A 20,591-nucleotide genomic window follows, 5' to 3' on the forward strand; every position below is an offset into this window, starting at 1 on the left:
ACGTGCAATATAACTTTTTGTATAATAAAATTAAAAAATATATTTTCAGATACTACGAAAGCCATCAAAATATAATTCATATATATAATTTAAAACATCCAACCACAATTAAATTGAATCATTCATACAAAATTTGTTCTATACAAACAAATACGTGAGTTAAATATCAAAAACCTTTCTAGTTAATGTTGATGAAAATAAAAAACTATGCTTAGATATACCAATACCATATTGATCTACAATTCACATAAATCATCTTCGTTGTCATTTGGTTGATTGTATCCAGTAACATATGAAATCTACATTTCCCTAAGCTCGTCGATCATTTGTTGAGATTATGTTGGAGGAACTTGCTTAAAATACTACAAAACAATGTAAAATACATACATATTAGTTAATTATATAAAATAAGTTCATCTAATTAAATATAAATATGTATATCTTTTTTTCTTTTTTGACAAAACGCAGCAAGCAGAGTAGCACATATTAGTACACAGTTCCAGCCAAGTGGCCCAAGCACCATATCAGCCTATTACCACCTCAGCAAGCACCTGCTGCTCCACGTCCCAGCCAAGAGACCCAAGCACCATCTCAGCCACCTACACAGCGGCCCCCTTTCCATCCAGCAAGAGTGGCGCCAGCACAGCCCAAACCATCTCCATCTCCTTCACTACCACAGTCACTATCTCTATCACGAGGAAGTGACAAGCCAATTTAGACAAAAGCCACAACAGGGTCACCTCCAACATCTTCTGCAAAGCACTCATCCCCCACAAAGAAACCTCAAGCAGTTGCAACTGACATTACTCAAAATCCAAAAGACCTAAGAAAGCAAGAAACTTCACCTAAAGAACCTAGAAACCAACCAGCTAATAAAGAGTCTACATCAGAAGTTTCTGTAAGTTTAAGTTCATAAGAACAACAGGTACCAAAAAGGCTGCTCATAATACACATAACAGCCATGTGCATAATAGTTTCTACCAGTGTCTCATAAGCATGAAAATGCAGAAGGATCAGCCTACTTTTCAAAAAGAGATAAAGGAGAACTTGCCATAGTTAGTGCACAAATAAAGTGGTGAGCAAGAAAATCAAATTCCATTAAGCATTATCACTGTAGCAGGGGAAAACATTGGAACAAACTACACCCACTATGGAGTGTAGTGTGTGTGTTGTGGTAGCTATTCTGTTTTGGCAGCAATACAAGACAAATTCAATTAAGTATGATAGTCCTTGTATGAGGGAGGCTGAGTATATATAGAATAGAATGAATTAGAATGGCATGTGATTAGGGTCCAGTTAGCTAGTGAGTCCATTCAAGAAGCAGGAAGCATTAGGGAGAAATTAAAGCTAAGAGTGCAATCCGAATTTAATTCCTAAAGCTTATTTGCACTACAATGTTTTAATCTAAATTACATGAATTTGACACAAAAAACAAGCAAATATGAAATCTTCTATCGATGCACTGTCAAAATCTTAGAAGAATGCAGCCAAGTAGGTTATCTTTTTAGGGAAAAAGATTTTCTGATCAACTAATCAGGAAGATCTCACCTAGTAAAGACATTGGAGTTTCTTTACTGGGAAATTTGAAGGTTAGTTCTATGATCCATTAATTTTCAATAAAATATTTTTGTTCTACAAAACTAACTTGTTTATATGCACTTATTATGTAAAATAGATAGGTTTAAATGACTAATGCTAGAGTCTAGTGACGACAAAAACTGTCCAGAAGCTTATGAGTTGTTAATCAACCATAATCCTATTCAAAACTGTCCAGAAGCTTATGAGTTGAAGGTAACATATTAGTTCATTCTCATTAGATACATTCAAACATACGTTTAAACATGGAGAATTCAGGTCAAAAGATAGAGGCCTAATAAATAATGACCACCTTTATAAACAAAAAAAAGGTGATCCAATATTCAGGCTTTATAATCACTAGGATAAATTCTCATGAAATGCCAGGTGGAACCTTTGTACACCAGAGATACATACATTCGAATAAACTAGACTACATTCATGCTAATACTTACTAATATACTCTAATTTACTAGCTAAGCCATGAATTTATAATATTATGATTTATAAATAATTAGTAGAAGTTACAACACGTACTTTTCTCAAAGAACTGAAATCATAGAGAGCAATGATCGATCGAGGGGATCAACGAATACAACTGTTTATTAACCAACATGAATAAACCCCTTATTTGAAAGTTATTCTTATTAGAGGGTAGTTCAAGTAGAAAAAACGTTGTTCAGGGAAGGGGGGTTGCAAATTATCAGTACTAGTGATTGGAATTTCAGTAGGGCAGAGGAAGTGAAGATAATGTAGGACATCCCAAAATGTTTCCCTTCTATAACTTTATAAGAGTTTGAGACATGCAAAAACCCAAACCCCTCTCATCTCCCCCAAGATCAAAAACCCAAACAAAAGTCAAATCGACGAAATTGCAAACCTACAATCAATCACAGCACACTTCACTAAACCTCAAACTCCTCCCATCCCTAATCAATTTCACCCCAAAAACCCATACTTTCCCCCCTGAAGCTGAGTACAAAGCCAAATAATTAATCGTTTCAGAAATCATAACCTTCATCCCATGACTTACATCCACAATCACACCCAATTTCCTATCAAAACTAACCCCATTTTGACTACAAACAAACTGAGGTACATTCACAAATTTCCCATCAAAACCCAACAAATAAAATCTCAAAACAACCCTAGACCCACCATTGTAGAGCCCAACAGTAATTTTAGAGAGCATCACTACAAGAAAAAGGGTAATTAGAGACGGCCAAAGTAGTCGCAAATCCGTCGCAAAAATGGATTTGCGACGGATTTGCAACTACTTTGGTTCGTTGCCAAAGACCTCGTCGCAAATCCATTTTTGCGACTAATTTTTGAACAGTCGCAAATATAGCGACAGATTTGCAATGCCTTTGCAACTATCATTTAGCGATTAAATTTCAAATTTTAGCAACTAAATTATTGTCCGTCGTAATTTATTTGCAACGGATTAGCAACTACAGAGATCAATGTTTTAAGACTACTTTTGCGACGGATTAGCGACTGCAAGACAAAATTTTTGCGGCTACGAGACTAAACTTTTGCGAGTACGGAGACTAGTATTATTGTGACGGATTTGCGACTATTGAGACTAATGTTTTTTGCGACGGATTAGCAACTACATACGAGACCAAATTTTTGCGACTACAAAACTAATTATTTGTGACAGATTAGCGACTACTAAGACTAATGATTTTGCAACTAACCAATTAGTCTCTAAACCAAATTTGAAGTCGCTAAATATTTGCGACTAACTATCAATATTTGAGACCATAATCAAGCAACTACCAATATTAATCACAAAACAAAAAAGGTACCCACGCATAAATTCAAATAACCAAAATGTTAATTTTATTCAAATATCCAAAATATAATCAATTTTGTATCAATGTATTAAAAAACAATATTTAACTCATATGACTAATTGTTCCAAAAGTCACTTCCCATATAAAAAAAGCTGCTTCAAATAAGAACTAATGACAATGTAAAAGACCAGTTGTTCGTAAAATTACCACCAAAGAAATAAAAATCATTTAGTTGTATCACGAGAGCGGGTGACTGCAGGCGTAGGAGGCTTATAAGGACGGTAAACTTGTTTTACAAGTGATGCCATTTCCTGCAATGTTTTTTGCATAGCTAATTTTTCCTTCTTCCATGTAGCTTTTTCGATCTCATGATTTTCGACGAATTCCTTAGCACATTTTAAGCTCTCTGCCGCTATTTTTTTGGCTTTCCTCCACCTTGTTATTGTTTTCTTCTGCCATCTTCTTTCGTTCTTCAACTTGAGAACTTAATTGAGAAATCATGGAAGGAGTGGAAGATGATGCAGTAGATTGAGAAGTAGGATCGCTCTTGTAATACATTTGTGAAGCATTCCCTAAACCGTATACTTTTCCTTTCTTTTGACCACCTACAACCTCCAAGTAGACTTTGTCGGGGTTTATCTCAATTCCTTTGTTCTTATATTCCTCAAGTTTTTCCATATATTCTCCCTGCATTAAGATATGTATTAGTAACTATGATCTCAAATGTTAAAACTTAAATAAACTAAATACATTTAAATAAAAACAACTATAATAAAAATACAAGCAATGACTTGGGACATCGTCCGGGCCTAAAACTAGTTTGGACTTCTAAAACACAATTTAATTTAATTTGAGGGTGGGTGGTGATAGTTTGGAAATTCCTGAATGTGAGGATCAGGGGTAAAAGTGTCATTTTACCTCTTAATAGATGTTCTAAATTACAAAGGTACAACTATTAGGGAACAGAGGATTAGGGGTATTTTTATTATCGTTGTTTTTTTAAAATAAAAGATGCAACACTTGTAGCAAAATAGTTTATGTAAGCAGTTATTAGTAAAAATTTCGACAGTCTCCTTTGTAAATTGAAGAATTCCCTCCTATAGGGTATGACTTCAAAATAAACCTGTTTCAATTCACATTATGCCATACCACATTAATCATATGATTAATGCCGGCAAATCATTCTCATCCTCCAACTCAATCACACAAACAAATAAACAATCCATAATATCTCCAAACATTAACTACCATATATTTTTTTGTAATCTTAGAAAAATATAGAAGTATACTCATACCATGACTTTTTGAGACTTGTCACCCATCAATTCAACTTCATCATTGCCCACACAAACAGAATGAGTGCTCTCATAGACTTCAGCAGCAGTTGGTAAAATTCCATCCTTTTTCTTTGCCTTGTATTAGAAGAAGTTGTTAGCACTTAAAGAAAAACAACAAAAAATAGGGGGACATATACTACAGAGCAATTGTAATAAAGACCAGTTATAGTCATCTATATTAGTGGCTAAAAAGTTTCTACTTGCTTCTATCTTATATTAAAAATCATAAGTTTGCTGCTAAAATCATACACTTACCATTTTTTTTAACCACTTAAGGAGTATATACGCTACCTTGGCGATGGCCAGGGTCAAACTTCTCTAATGTTTGGTCGGTTACTTGCTTGGTTAGAACGTTTTACAAAATCAAAATGCTTACGCTTATTTATGAATTCAGCTCGAACAGTGTCAGTCATGAAACTAACTTGTTTATGGAGAGCCATTTTGTAAACTTAGTTCAATGTGCCCCTAAGTCAGTCCCCAGCTTTTTTATCAAATTCTCTCCTAGCCTTAGCATCGAACTCAGGTCTCCAAGTATATGTACGCTGCATTAGAATTAACATGTAAAGTTTATAATTTAACTCAAAATTGCATATTATACATAAATAATTTTATTTCTAATTTACAACCTGATATGGCTACAGGAGTGCAGGATATTACACAACACATTATAATAAGCCAAAGCTCAATTAACTACCAAAGTTTAACGATCTATCTCATTAAGATACACTAAAATATTGGCATGACGAAAACCATGGGCAACTTGTGAATCAATACTCTAGTAAGCTGTAACCTAAGTTTATACTCACAAATGAAAGATTACTTTGAACAAGGGCATCTGATCTTTGAAGATTCTTGAAAATAACGGTGTTGTTTAGCAAAATCAATAAACCCTCGCACGCCAATTGTGAACTCCTTTCTTAGTAGTCGACCTTCTAATCTCTCATACATCCATTTTCGATTCAGTTTCTCCATGATCCTAACTGCTAAACGACATTGTTAATCATACACACATATGTAATATAGTCTTCTTATATATGCAATTTATTCTTAATTATTATATACGTTACTTTGTTATTTAGGCAATTACTTAGAAGACAAAAGAAAGATAAGCAAGAAAAGGTGCAGCAGTTAAGTCATATAGTGTATACACAATCCTTTTTCTTTATTTTTGAAACAATGGAAAAAGAAGTGTTCAATATTCATTTGGTGGGACAACATAAATAGAGAGAAACAAAAAAAATAAACTTAATAGGAACAAAAAAAAAAAAAGAAACTTAATGCATCAGTGTATGATATCCACGATATGCATATGCTTATAGTGAAACAAGCAGAACAAAACAATGATAGGTATAACTCAATATATTTTACCAAATCTAGAAACAAAATTTCGGAACAACGGAAACTACATACATCAATATGAAGCATTATATATATGAGAATAGGATATCTAGTGTTAAGGAAAAATATAAGAAAAATAATCTTAAAATATTATATAGGGTTTTAAGTCAGTTTTTGTCAAGGGGTACAACTAAAAAATCTAAAAAACATGGTATGCTAGTAAGGGTTGTTTTCCTTGAAGTTTTATGCAATTTCTTTGTTCTGTTTTATACATTTTACTCACACAACTGTATCCTATTTAAAGGCCTAAATTCTGAAACATAAGTTATTATATGTATTCAAATTAATTTATGTAGACATTTGGATTTTTATTTGAAGTAGCAGGTGTTGTGTTATCTATAGTATCTAACTGCTACATTTGTGAACCAATATCTGCATTGTTCCTGATGTACACAAGCCATTGAGAGAAAGAGAGATGAATTGAATTAGACCACTGAAGCTACTGAAGAACAGACAAATACAAAGACTGCAACGACAAAAATGCTAAGACCGAGCAATAAATTGGTTCCTAAATGCCCATTCCTTCCATTTCAATAAAGCTTCAACCAATACCAGCCACTAAAGTATGGAAGATAACAACTAGGAATGCTGATAACAATGTGACAGATTTTGATTCATGACCCCACATAAAAAAATAGTATGCTAGTGTGGGTTGTTTTCCTTGAAGTTTTGAGAAAGAGGTGAGAACACTGATGAATCTCTAAGCTTAATTGTAACTCTAATGTGAAGACAGTATGTAAGAAAAAAAAACAAAAAACAATAAAAAGGAAAACAGCAGCATTAATCTTCAGTTAAATAATTACACTAGGAAATAAAAGGGAAAACAACAGCATTAATCTTCAGTTGAATAATTACAGTAGGAAAGTACATAACAAAGTTTTTGACTTCAAAAACAGAAAGTGAGAAAGCAAGACCAAAACTGCAAGAGTACGGGGTAATAATGCTGCAGGCCTGCAGTGAATATGTACAATAAATCTATACTGATGTTTTCTACTTTATTCCACAAATGATACGTTGATTTTTATTATTTTTGGTAATAAAGAGAGCCAACGTGTACTTGGATACATACATGTGCATATACATTAATAAAAATATAATAATTTTTTTTTTTCGAAAACACAGAGTAAGAATTCCTAAACTAAACAAGATAATTCATGGTTAAATAACACATAAAAAGACATGAAGCTAGCCCAATGTTATTGTCACTCTCCACAAGTTTCTCTGTTCCTTCCCTACTAACTTGTTAAGGCAAGAGTCTGAAATGACAAAAACTACAAAGCCCTTATGCATACAAGACTGGAACTTCTTTGGAAAATTAGAGATCTGCATATGATTCGCCTCCTTTCAAGCAAGAACTCATGTATTCGATAGAACTAGGTTCCTCAGTATGCAAATGATTTATGCAGGTGTATATAATAATAATAATAATAAAAAAAAGAATTATGTAGGTTATATATTCTTAAAGCAATTGTTCGTCTGTTTACTAAGTCAAATTTTGACAACAATAATCGAAGAATTCCAGTCCTCCAAGGCTCCACCATAAAGTCTAGTCTGCATTACCATGTTTTGAATCAAATATTTGTTGCTATGGTGTTGGGAGGATTCAAAGGCCGAGATCACTGTAACACTAAAATCAAACTGCAGGTGAACAATAGACATTTGGGGGGTTTTGCTTGGTGAAAAGTATGGACTTTCCAGTAGTTTATTATATTTCTGGATTCGCAATTTGCAATAGAAACCAAATTAAAATAAAAAATTGAACAAAAAAACTCAATAAACCCTAAAATTCGCAATTCCTAATTCTACTAACTTATTACGTATTATTTTCAAGAATAGCCCCTAATAACCCATAAACATAAATGAGAAATACTAATTCCTAATTCTAGTTACTTAATTCGACCAAACTTTCAAGAATAATTCTCGAATCTGTGAAATTATCAGATTAAAACCAATTTGCAATTCAATCAATAATCAGATTAATATCAATTCGCAATTGAAAAAAAATTAAAATAAAAAATTGGACAAAAAACTCAAAGATAAACCTAAAATTTGCAATTGACATAATGCAGTAAGAGAAAGATTGAATGGAAGGTAGGAAGAAGAAGAACGCGTACTAACCTGGGTGAAGTGGTGGTGGCGCAACAGCAGCAGAGGAAGACGACGGTGATGGCTGGCTTGCTTTGAGGTTCTAAACTTTTTTTTTTTTTGAGGAAGAGTATGATACTCTTTTTTTTACGGTGAATACGGATGATAATTCTTGTTTTTTGGCGGCAATAACTTGTTTTTTTTTTTATTTTGGAGGAATAAGGGTTTTTTTTATTATACTAAGGGTTTTTTATTATTATTTCTTTTTAATAAATATTAAAAATAATAGTAGCGACTACCGTGTTAGTTGCAAATTATTATAAGAGCGTCGTAGATTAGCAACCGCATAGCAACTATTATAAATTCGGTTGCAAATTTTGCGACAACTCGTTTTTTTCAGTCGCAAAAATATATTTTACAAATGATTATTATTGTAGTTGCAAAAATTAGTTGCTAATTAACGACCGCATAACAACTACTACAAATTCGGTTGCAAAATTTGCGACTACTTGTCTTATTCAGACGCTAAAATTATTTTTGCAACTAATTATTATGGTAGTCGCAAAATCAGTTGCTAATTCACCTTTTTCTTGTAGTGATAATTGTGCAAAAACTACAAATTTTAGAGAGTATAGTCAGATGTGTGCATCAGCTACTTAAAATAGATTAAAACTAAATGTCGTACCTTGTCGGGGATGATCATTTGCCTAGATTCAACTGTCTCAATCATGTAGCGACAAACGTAATATCCACTATCACTAGAGCCATTAGCTTGACGAGGACACTAATACAAACCATAAAAAAAGGGGATGGTTAAATCAAACACCTAGTTATATATAATGTATCAACATATATTATGTACTAAGCATTGCAAAATTATATTAAAGATACAAATACCTCTATGCTTATCCATTTAATGTAAGGTTTCTTCTTTATTTTTGTGATATCCTTTCGATGTTCCGCGCTAAAATTGATCATTTCCCTAAGTAATTATCAAAATATTAGAGTAATAGTATTGAAATACTTTCATAAAAAGAAGTTAACATGTAACAAAATAAGTAATCTAGCACATAATTGTTGATTATTGTTTGAGCAAATTTGGGAGGTTCATCTTTTACTCCCGTGGGATCTAGCCAATGCACCAAACCAACCCATGGACAAATAACAGCCATTATCCAATGTCCACTATATTGATTAAAACAATAAATTCAAATACAATAATGAATGTTTAAAAGGAATTAGAAATAAAACTAATAAAAAATATGTGATAGACTCATATGCACTTACTCCTCATAAAACGGGGCAAAGAAGAGCTGATTTTTGTTTTTGGCATCATTACATGAAAATAGCCTAGCTAGATAGTCACATCGATCATCGTCTTTTTCTACCGTTGGAGCATACGGGGATAGATAGTTGCAATCACAAAATCCATACAACCCTGAGATACCTTCTATATGAACAATCTCACTCATATACCTTGCATAGCAAATATTCATTTAAATTTATTAGCTCATTAATCAAAAAGCGTTCTAAATTTAACCTAGAAATGGCAAAGGATACAACACTTACATCATTAAAATTGACATGTGTGACAATTTATCTCTCTTTGGAAGCACCAGTCAAGCATGTCTTCATAATCAAGGGTAACACATTGCTCATTTTGAAACACTCTAGCCAAAACTGTAAAAGATTTAGTTTTACCGCTCGTTTTCATTGCAATAGCCACATCCTTAAATACTCAAACCAAATTAGAAGTCAACTTCAACTTATCAGCATGAGTTATTGTGTACTTTCGAGTGCATGATGATTGTGATGATGGCGAGTGTGGAGATGGTGCAGTGATTTCTTTAGGGACTTGCTTATCAGCCTTGTCATATAATCACAGGAAAAAAAATCAGTAAAAAAAAAAAATCAGGATGATCGTAGTTATATAATGTGACAGATAATTATAATTTAAAAGTGAATTTTACCTTTTTTATAGGAAAAACCAAGTGAGAAGGGCATATTAAATAATAATTTAAAGTTTGACAAATGAATCTTATCTCCCCTTCAGGACATGGCAGAGGTGCATTTGGGTTGATTTCTTCTTTAACACAAACTCAATAATGACCACTTGGGACGGGCTTAAAATGATGCTTGACAACTTCTCCTTCCATCCCAACATACACTTCTCTAATAGCAACTATATCGACCCCTTTGTCACTCTTAATTGCCAAGGAACAAAGACTATCAACTCCCTAAATATGGATTATGGTATTAATAGACCTTTTGTGGATTGATAAGATGTAGTAGTCTATAATTTAACACCATCAGAAGAATCTAGGATATATGTACTTACATCAAACATAAGTATTATGAAATAATGTTACCTTTGGAAATGGTTGGCCAGTAATGTCTTGTTCATTATTGAGTACATGCGTTTCCAAATTCTCATTTTCTGGCACATATTCCTTCTCATGCCACGCAACATGGTATGGCTCGGGTTGAACCTCAAACGCTTGAACATTCTGCTCTTGGAAGTTGAAACCTCGAACCCCTTGGTCACCTTTGGAGCCAAAGACATCTAAATGATCATCTAACTCTTCACCACCAGAACCACCCTTTTGGACACTTGCTAACTGATGGGTAACTTTGTTTTGCTCTGAGGCAAGTTGGAAGCCAAGACCTTGAAGCCAACTGTCACGACCCAAGACAAGGCCATCTAAACCTTGGCCACCAGATCCACCAGCTTGGATACCCGCTAACTGGTGGGCAACTTGGTTTCCATTTGAATCACCAAGTTCTTTCAATTGCTCCACGTTAACCTGACCACTTGACATTAAGTAAGACAATAACAAATTTTGTGTGTTAACCACATTTTCTAATTTTGATTTGAGACACTTAAGATTTGATTGTAATTGACTTTGTGGTAATGGTTTGTTGTAGCCAAAGTACATCTTATTTGTAACACCCGACCCAACGCCCCTAACACAACCACCATGTTTAGGATTCTTTAATGCTCTCGCTAGGATAACATTCCGGCCAGTGGCCTCAATTTCTCCTTGGATTTGTTGAGCCTCCAATGATTTCTGACATCAATAATAAACAACCTAATTAAGGTAGTGTAATCTATTATAGCCAAATAATTTATTTGATTCAAAAGTAGAAACAAACTCACAATTGTTTGAGCTATTTCAAAATCATCAGGATTGTCAAAGGTCATTGCACCATCTTTTTGTCTGGAATGAGCTCTTATCCAAACCAAATGTCGAGGCACGTCTCTAACTTGCACTCCTTGTTTTTGAAGTTCAGCAGCCTGACAATACAGATAACACAATGCCATTTAACAACTAAAAGTCTTCCCTTAATTGATTATTTATTGTTATTCCTTAAAAAAAATCAACAAAAAATCTGACATAATCAGCAGCCTGACAATATAAATAACACAATGCCATTTAACAACTAAAAGTCTTCCCTTAATTGATTATTTACTGTTACTCCTTAAAAAATCAACAAAAAATCTGACATAATCATTTCTAAACTTACAATCTCTTGTTCATAATACAAGTACCCTTTTCGACCTCCTCGATATCTTGAAGTGTTCATTTTCGCCCTCTCTCGATTCTTGTCACTTAGTACCTTTCAATATAATAATGTGCAAACAATTAATTCCCAGTTTTCAAAGGTTTTTTCATAATGTGACAGATAATTATAATTTAAAACTGAATTTTACCTTCTTTATAGGAAAAACCAAGTGAGAAGGCCATATTAAATAATAATTTAAAGTTTGACAAATGAATCTTATCTCCCTTTCAGGAGATGGCAGAGGTGCATTTGGGTTGATTTCTTCTTTAACACAAACTCGATAATGACCACTTGGGACAGGCTTGAAATGATGCTTGACAACTTATCCTTCCATCCCAACAAACACTTCTCCAATAGCAACTATATCGACCCCTTTGTCACTCTTAATTGCCAAGGAACAAAGACTATCAACTCCCTAAATATGGATTATGGTATTAATAAACTTTTTGTGGTTTGATAAGATGTAGTAGTCTATAATTTAACACCATCAGAAGAATCTAGGATATATATACTTACATCAAACATATAAGTATTATGAAATAATGTTACCTTTGGAAATGGTTGGCCAGTAATGTCTTGTTCATTATTGAGTACATGCGTTTCCAAATTCTCATTTTCTAGCACATATTCCTCCTCAGGCCACGCAACATGGTATGGCTCGGGTTGAACCTCACATGCTTGAAAATTCTGGTCTTGGAAGTTGAAACCTCGAAACCCTTGGTCACCTTTGGAGCCAAAGACATCTAAATGATCATCTAACTCTTCATCACCAGAACCACCCTTTTGGACACTTGCTAACTGATGGGTATGTAACTTTGTTTTGCTCTGAGGCAAGTTGGAAGCTAAGACCTTGAAGCCAACTGTCACGACCCAAGCCAAGGCCATCTAAACCTTGGCCACCAGATCCACCAGCTTGGATACCCGCTAACTGATGGGCAACTTGGTTTCCATTTGAATCACCAAGTTCTATCAATTGCTCCACGTTAACCTGACCACTTGACATTAAGTAAGACAACAGCAAATTTTGTGTGTTAACCACATTTTCTAATTTTGATTTGAGACACTTGAGATCTGATTGCAATTGACTTTGTGGTAATGGTTTGTTATAGCAAAAGTACAACTTATTTGTAACACCCGACCCAACGCCCCTAACACAACCACCATGTTCAGGATTCTTTAATGCTCTCGCAAGGATATCATTCCGGCCAGTGGCCTCAATTTCTCCTTGGATTGTTGAGCCTCCAATACTTTCTGACATCAATAATAAACAACCTAATTAAGGTAGTGTACTCTATTATAGCCAAATAATTTATTTGATTCAAAAGTAGAAACAAACTCACAATTGTTTGAGCTATTTCAAAATCAGCAGGATTGTCAAAGGTCATTGCACCATCTTTTTGTTTGGAATGAGCTCTTATCCAAACCAAATGTCGAGGCACGTCTCTAACTTGCACTCCTTGTTTCTGAAGTTCAGCAGCCTGACAATACATATAACACAATGCCATTTAACAACTAAAAGTCATCCCTTAATTGATTATTTACTGTTATTCCTAAAAAAGTTCAACAAAAAATCTGACATAATCATTTCAGTTCAGCAGCCTGACAATACATATAACACAACGCCATTTAACAACGGAAAGTCATCCATTAATTGATTATTTACTGTTATTCCTTACAAAAAATCAACAAAAAAATCTGACATAATCATTTCTAAACTTACAATCTCTTGTTCATAATACAAGTGCCCTTTTTGACCTCCTCGATATCTTGAAGTATTCATTTTCGCCCTCTTTCGATTCTTGTCACTTAGTTCCTTTCAATATAATAATGTACATACAATTAATTCCCAGTTTTCAAAGGTTTTTTCATAACTATGATTAGTTATGGGCTATAATTCAAAGATTACCTTAAACGCATCATCAGTATATGTTTCAATGAACTTGGTCCAATCAGCTTGTGTTATTAATGGATATATCGAAGGTGGCTTCTTTATTATCACATTTGGATTTACTCCCTTGGTGTCGTACATCCAATCCTTTCTTAATCTGGCCTTGAAAGCTCTCCACCGGATTGAAGCTCTCCCTAATACATAATTTCTACGTTCTTCCGGCACTATAAATCCTCTCTGCACAATTCAAATAAAAGATATTAGATATGACAATACCTAAATTCATATATCAAAACAATACCCGAATTCGAATAAACAAGCTTTTTTGAGGCTTGATCATTCTCTGGAAGCCACAATGCAGTCTTGATTTTCTTTTTTTTTTCATCTTTTTGTTTTAGGAACCCCATCAAGGAGAAATTACGTAGATAAATCAGATTCAGCTACATCAATAATATCATCAATGATGAAATGGAACGAACTAGAATCTCATCAATGATTAAATGGAACGAACCTTCCCTCCGAGCTGTTTTCAAAGCCTGGATAACCAACTGTGAATCACTCTATGATTATTTTCATCAGCCAGCCTCTCTAGCAAGCTTTAAACCCCACCAGATATCTTCAACAGCCTTCAGTTCCCACCTATCACATCACTGGACAAACAAGTGGGAAGAATCATCCCAGCATGCGTATGCACAATAGCCTCCTGTACTTATTTACATATAAGCATACAAGTGGGATGAACACAAACAAGCACAAAAATCCTTCACTCTGTGAGTCAGAACATTAGATAAACTTGTGAGTCAGAACATCAGATTTAAACTGGTAATACTTGTAATTTGTTATTACAAGTTTACTTTATTTGTTTTTGAATGGCTTAGTAATGTAGCTTTTGATAGGTTTCAAAAAAAATGTAGCTTTTGATACATCAGATAAATCCCTCACTTTTGCTTCTGCTGTTGTGGTGAGTAATTTAAATTGGAGTTTTCTATCAGGACATATGCTCTAAAATTGCTTGCCATGGATAAAAGGCCTGTTCCTCGTGTTGCTGCTACAATTGGAGCATGGCTGAATATGTTATTATCTCTGACAGATTAGATTTTATCAATACTATCATCCTAAATGATTCTATTTATCATTATATTGCAGACCCCTGTTTACACCATTGCTAAAAAAGTTGGTGTGGAGGGAGCTCTTATTGTTGGCAAGCTATTAGAGCAGGAACAGAAACCACATGTACTTGTAGCTATATTCAAACATGGCACATGTGACTGTATTTCTAGTCAAGAGTTAAGAAAGAACATCACAATGGCTATTAGCTACCAGTCATTACATGCGGTCAGTCTCAATGGTGGCAATGGCATTGAAATGAACCAGATTTTTTTAAAATTTCACTAAAAAGGCACAAAGTTTAAATCAATGTGTTAGCATTAAGAAGATATGGGAATTTCATGGGGAAAAACAAAAAAAAAAAAAAAAGAAATCCAACCCTACCAGATTCTTCAATTCACAGTCTACAAACAACAGAACAAAGTATTCTCCAATTCTGCAACTAACTCATGATCATGGAAGTAATAAAAAAGCCTTTAATCTTACCGTAATGAATTTATAGAGGTCATCAATAACTTCTTTCGGAACTTCCTCCCAGTCGCGATAATTTATATTCACTCTTTCACAAACAACTACACCAATGTATGATGAAAAGATATATCTATTTTCCCCAATTGGCACTTTGTGATTCCATTCCAAGGGGATTTTGACGCCACTCAGAATTGCTTTTCCAACTACTACAGCAATTGTACGACCCCTTCGATTCTCACACTCAGCAGATTCTTCAGCCTCGCCAGTTTCAGAGGCCTCATTAGCACTTGCTTGCTTTCTCTTTTTCGACATCAACCTGCAAACATAAAAATATATTAGAAATCATCTCTAAGAATTGTCATTAAAACCAAATAAAATAAAGCATCTGTCTAAAAACTTTATATCAAGAACAGATTATAAATTTCAATACAAGAACCACAAAAATAAGATTTTTTAGTAGCATAATAACCTGTACGACGTCGCATTTTAGGTCGATTATTAGCATCACTATTTTTTTGTCATGCCAAGTCCCTTCCTCATGATCACTACGTATGTATGTTGTATAATCAAGACTATCATCCACATTTTGTACCTCACTAGGGGTAGACCTCTCCTCATAAGAAATATTGTCATCATTGTCATCAATGACATATCGAGGTTTCGATGTGACAACAACTGATTTCCTTTTATCACACGGGTCAGTAACATAAAACACTTGTTTAGCTTGACTAGCTAAAATGTATGGATCTTCTGTATGACCTATCTTGTTGAGATTCATAGTAGTATGCCCTAAACCATCGCATACAACATTGTTATTATTGTCAGCCCATTTGCAACCAAAAATAGGTATCGAAAAACCCATATAATGCAACTCACATATCTCTTCAATTACCCCATAATACTGCATTTTGCTATAAACAAGTCGATTATCTTTAGCACTAGACAAATGCATCGCTTCTGCTTCAACACATACCCCGCTGTTTTGCATAGTGCTTTTATCATCTTGGTCCCTAGTATAAACAGTGTAGCCATTAAGGGCATAACTAGAGAAAAATGAGGCAGAGAAATCAGGACCATTAGCTAAACTCCTAAGTCGGTCAGAAATATTTTGTGGGGAATTTTTGATCTCTTTCAATACTTGATCCTTGAGACAAAGATGAAATGTTTTACTTTGTTCAGTAGCCAAAGCTTTGGAGCTAGCCTTTCGATTATGCATCTTCAAAAAAGTCATATGTCTATTAATATACGGTGCAATTTCATCTTCATTGAAAAGAATATATGTGTGGACCATGTGCCACTTTTCAGGAGACAAGTCAAGTTCTCTACGACCTATGGTTCCCTTACCCTAAAGTGTGTCACTGTGTCGAGAAGTAGAAATCCCTACTGTCCTCATATCTCCTAAACTTTCAAGGCAATATTCCATAGCTAACTCATAAAGCATTCTCTCAGCGATACAAGCCTCAGGTCGATAAGCATTCTTAACATACCCCTTATATCTTTCGAAGGCCCATTGAGCTCTATTGTGCACGGGACCACAAAATCTAATCTCCCTTACCAAATGAACCGACAAACGTATCATTACATAAAAAAAAACCCGGGGGAAAGTACATCTCTAATTGACACAAAATAACAGCAATTTCAGTTTCTAAGGAATCCAAATCTTTTGGATTGATGACTTTACTGTAGATTGGCTTAAAGAAAAGACATAACCTAATAATGGCATATCGTAAATTTTATGGCAAAATAGAACGAATAGCAATAGGTTAGAGATCTTGCATAAGAACATCGCAGTCATGAGACTTCAAACCCACGAGTTTCAAATTCTCCATTGAAACAAGAGAAGAAATGTTTGAGGAATAACCCTCAGGCACTTTAACTCCGGCTAAGGATGCACAAAGCTCAACTTTCTCCTTCTTAGACAGTGTATAAGCAGCTGGTGGAAAATAGTCCCGTTTTCCAGTCTCAACGGCATGGAGCTCATTTCTCATATTTATTTCCTTCAAGTCAAGTCAAGCATTAACACCGTCTTTTGTCTTTCCTGAGATATTCAATAGTGTGCCAATCAAACTATCAAACACATTCTTTTCGATATGCATAATATCCAGAGAATGTCGGACAAAGAGAAATCTCCAATAAGGAAGACGCCAAAAATCACAACACTTCTTGTACCCTTTCTTAGGAATGGCATCTTTATTTTTCTTTAACTTGCCAAAAGTAAGTTGAATGTCTTTCACCTTTTCAAATACTTCTTGGCTAGTAAAGACTTTTGGGCGACTTTCGAAATTTTGTTCCCCATTAAAAGCTTTCTTCATTCAACGATACTTATGATCCAAAGGAAGAAATGGACGATGAGCATAGTAGACCGTCTTTCTAGATGCCAATAACCATTTACCTTTCCAACCATCTTCACATATAGGACAACCACCTTCCCCTTTTACAGAATAGCCAGAAAGATTACCATATGCTGGATAATCTTGTATGGTGCAAAATAACATTGCTCTTAAATTGAACATTTCATTCCGATTAGCATCAAACACTTCTACACCTTCTTCCCACAACAACTTTTAAGTCGTCAATGAGAGGTGCCAAATACACATCGATGTCATTTCCTGGTTTTTTAGGTCCAGAAATAAGCATTGACAACATAATGTACTTTCTTTTCATGCATAGCGAAGGAGGTAAGTTATAAGCCACTAGCATGACTGGCCATGTACTATGGATGCTACTAAAGGAACTATATGGATTCATACCATCAGTAGACAACCCAAGGCGTAGGTTTTGTTCTTCACTACCAAAATCAGGGAATTGTCCATCAATAAATCTCCATTGCGGTGAGTCAGCCGGGTGTTTAAGTAACCCATCCTTTTTCCGACCAAATTTATGCCATGTCAACTTCTCTACATCTACCGGGTCTGAATACATCCGTTTAAACCTAGGAATAATTGGAAAATACCACAAAACCTTAGCCGGCACTCTTTCCTTTTTCTTGTACCTTGAGAGATTACACTCTGGGCAACTCATTGCTGATTCATTTTCATTTCGATAAAGTATGCAATCGTTAGGACACGTATGAATTTTTTCATAACGCAAACCCATTGTGCATAATGTTTTTTTCCCTATATGTATTCTTTGGCAAAACATTATCAGATGGAAGGACATCTATCAAGAACTTAAGTAATGCTGTAAAACTCTTATCTGTCCAACTATGACCCACCTTTAAATTGTATATCTGAAGTGAAGCTGATAGCTTTGGGTACTTACACCCTTCATATAAAGGCTTCTCAGAATCACTCAACAATTTTCCATCGCATTGGGATCATAATCTACTCTGTGTACGAATTGACTCGTCATGTCCTCTAATTCGTTACCCTCATCGGTATTATGGCCTTGAGCATCCTTGCTTGAAATTTCTTCCTTTTTTTCACCATGACGATGCCAGCAAGTATATGTTCTATCAAATTGCCTTTTACTCAAATGATTAAGTATCACATCAGCTTTGTGATACATAAGATTATGGAAGATGTAACAAGGACATGGCAATTTATCACGCCCTTCACTATTATTTTCCAAAGCGAATTTAATAAATTCCATAACTCCAGCTTCATATTCTGGATCCCCTAATTTTTTTGTGGTTATCCAAGTTCGGTCCATTTCTACAATCTAGAAAGTTAAAAATAAAAATAAACACACACAAGTCACAAACATAACTGCTATATACTTATGGATATAATTTTAACATACACTACAATAGTTAATGCCTACAACAATATAAATAAAAACAACCTAATAAACTCACTTTTACATGTAAATAACAATTTATTTAAGCTCTGCAACTACTAAAGTATAAGAATCTCTTTTATTGGTGCAGATTAATGATACAATATTATAATGTGTTTTCATATAATGTAATTATTGGACCATCTTTGTTATGCGAACTTTATCAAGTCAATTGTGCCCAACATTGTTCTAAAGTGAAAGATATATTGATACGAGGCCCCACCTTTACCAATATTTAATATACATGCAACAACCCCATAAAAAGCCAATAATATAAATTCAGTACCACAGTCCACGTATTATGATTCCCTCTCTCTTCTCTCTTCACAATCTGCTACACAAATTCCACAAAAACACACTCCTTACTCATCATTGCAAGCATAGTGAAAACCATGACTACTCTTATACATTACTAGAATCAGATTTTATCATCACATAGTTTCAATCACAAGATCTCATAACCAACCCTTTTATGAAAGAAAAAGCAAAGCGAATCAATATTTCTAAAATTTATTGCAGAGTATTTGAAATTAATAGAGCACAATTCAATAATCCAGTGGTAATCAATTTCCCCTACCCCTCTTTCTTTATGTGATTAGGGTTCTAAATTGAACTTAGGTATGATTAATTTGGCTATAATTATTTTGATTACTATTGAAATAAATGTAATTCGACAAAATTAAGGGGAATTTGATTGAACTTACTGCAATTCAACTGAAATATTTGCATACAAACAATCAATTGAATTTAACCCTAAAATTAGAACTTTTAAGTTTTTTTTCTATCACCTAAAATTCAAATTGCAAATTAATTTAATAGATGAAAACTATGAATTTAATTATGTTTCCTTCATATTTCGAATGATGCATGCAGTTCAATTGACAAATAATGAAAATTCAATTACTCTATAACAAGAAGCTTCGAACCTACCTCAGAGGAGTGGTGCGGCGCTCAGAAGTTGTGCGGCAATCGGTGGTGCGGCGGTGAGTCAGCAGCTGAAGTTATGATAGTGGTGGAGGTTTCACGAAAGCAATAAACAAGCAGTATTTTTTTAAGCTATAGTTAAAGTGAAAGTGATCGATAAAAGAATGTGAAACTGAAAGTGAAAAGAGGAGCGCGCTTTTCAATTCCTTTTAGCCGCTTTAATTAATTTGGGCAAATTATTACTGTGTATATTTTTTCCTCCTAATAAAAAAAAATTAATTAATACAATACAAAATGGTTGTCAAGGGGATCGTTCTATATCATCTATAATAATTAATTATTTTTTAAAGATATTTTAGAGTAAAAAATAGAGAACGGTTAACTATGCTAACCGTTCCATATGTATTTACATACAGGACGCCTCTTATATAAATACGTTCTATATTCTTCTGGAGAACGCCTATCTTTGATAACCGTTCTATATTTTGCGATCTTTAATCTAGTGTTTGGTGTTAGATTATTAAAATACAAGAATAATACGGTATAAAATACATATGGCCGGATTTTTTTTTTTAAAAAACAAATTAGAGAACTGTTATCTAACTTAACCGTTCTCTATTGTAATGCAATATAGAATGGTTAAGTGGCCTAAACCGTTCTATATTC

At 34.2% G+C, this 20,591-nt stretch overlaps 1 protein-coding gene across 6 annotated transcripts; it reads right to left on the minus strand.

Annotated features, from left to right (window-relative positions):
- Positions 1-3,393: 3,393 nt before the first annotated feature.
- LOC110719316 lies at positions 3,394-20,146 on the minus strand. Of its 6 annotated transcripts, XM_021898242.1 has the most exons (14): positions 19,932-20,144; positions 15,240-15,540; positions 13,665-13,883; positions 13,479-13,571; positions 13,099-13,236; positions 10,564-11,262; positions 9,764-10,061; positions 9,482-9,670; positions 9,092-9,176; positions 8,228-8,978; positions 5,518-5,691; positions 4,967-5,253; positions 4,670-4,786; positions 3,394-4,061 (listed from the first exon to the last, which is right to left on the minus strand). In XM_021898242.1, exons 2-7 carry the CDS (start codon positions 15,534-15,536, stop codon positions 9,933-9,935), a joined length of 1,575 nt encoding a protein of 524 aa, XP_021753934.1. In that variant the 5' UTR covers positions 15,537-15,540; positions 19,932-20,144; the 3' UTR covers positions 3,394-4,061; positions 4,670-4,786; positions 4,967-5,253; positions 5,518-5,691; positions 8,228-8,978; positions 9,092-9,176; positions 9,482-9,670; positions 9,764-9,932. The 6 variants fall into 6 exon arrangements, with proteins under 6 accessions (XP_021753934.1, XP_021753938.1, XP_021753925.1 ...); XM_021898246.1 differs by lacking the exons at positions 3,394-4,061; positions 4,670-4,786; positions 4,967-5,253; ... (1 more) ...; positions 8,228-8,978; positions 9,092-9,176 and adding an exon at positions 9,275-9,379; XM_021898233.1 differs by lacking the exons at positions 3,394-4,061; positions 4,670-4,786; positions 4,967-5,253; ... (4 more) ...; positions 13,099-13,236; positions 13,479-13,571 and adding exons at positions 10,165-10,431; positions 11,352-11,489; positions 11,720-11,812 and having other exon boundaries at positions 9,973-10,061; positions 19,932-20,145.
- Between the last annotated feature and the right edge of the window lie 445 nt (positions 20,147-20,591).

This window comes from Chenopodium quinoa, unplaced genomic scaffold, assembly GCF_001683475.1.
Source record: "Chenopodium quinoa cultivar QQ74 unplaced genomic scaffold, ASM168347v1, whole genome shotgun sequence".
In the NCBI taxonomy this organism is placed as follows: Eukaryota; Viridiplantae; Streptophyta; class Magnoliopsida; order Caryophyllales; family Amaranthaceae; genus Chenopodium; species Chenopodium quinoa.

What these genes read in the sequence shown, in the direction of transcription:
- LOC110719316 (XM_021898233.1), bottom strand. Translation starts at nt 15,536, where the DNA reads ATGTCGAAAAAGAGAAAGCAAGCAAGTGCTAATGAGGCCTCTGAAACT. An exon ending in ACCTCTATAAATTCATTACG is followed by an intron (nt 13,884 to 15,239) that starts GTAAGATTAAAG and finishes TGAATTGTGCAG; the next exon opens with AGAGGATTTATAGTGCCGGA. An exon ending in TGTATTATGAACAAGAGATT is followed by an intron (nt 11,490 to 11,719) that starts GTAAGTTTAGAA and finishes CTGTATTGTCAG; the next exon opens with GCTGCTGAACTTCAAAAACA.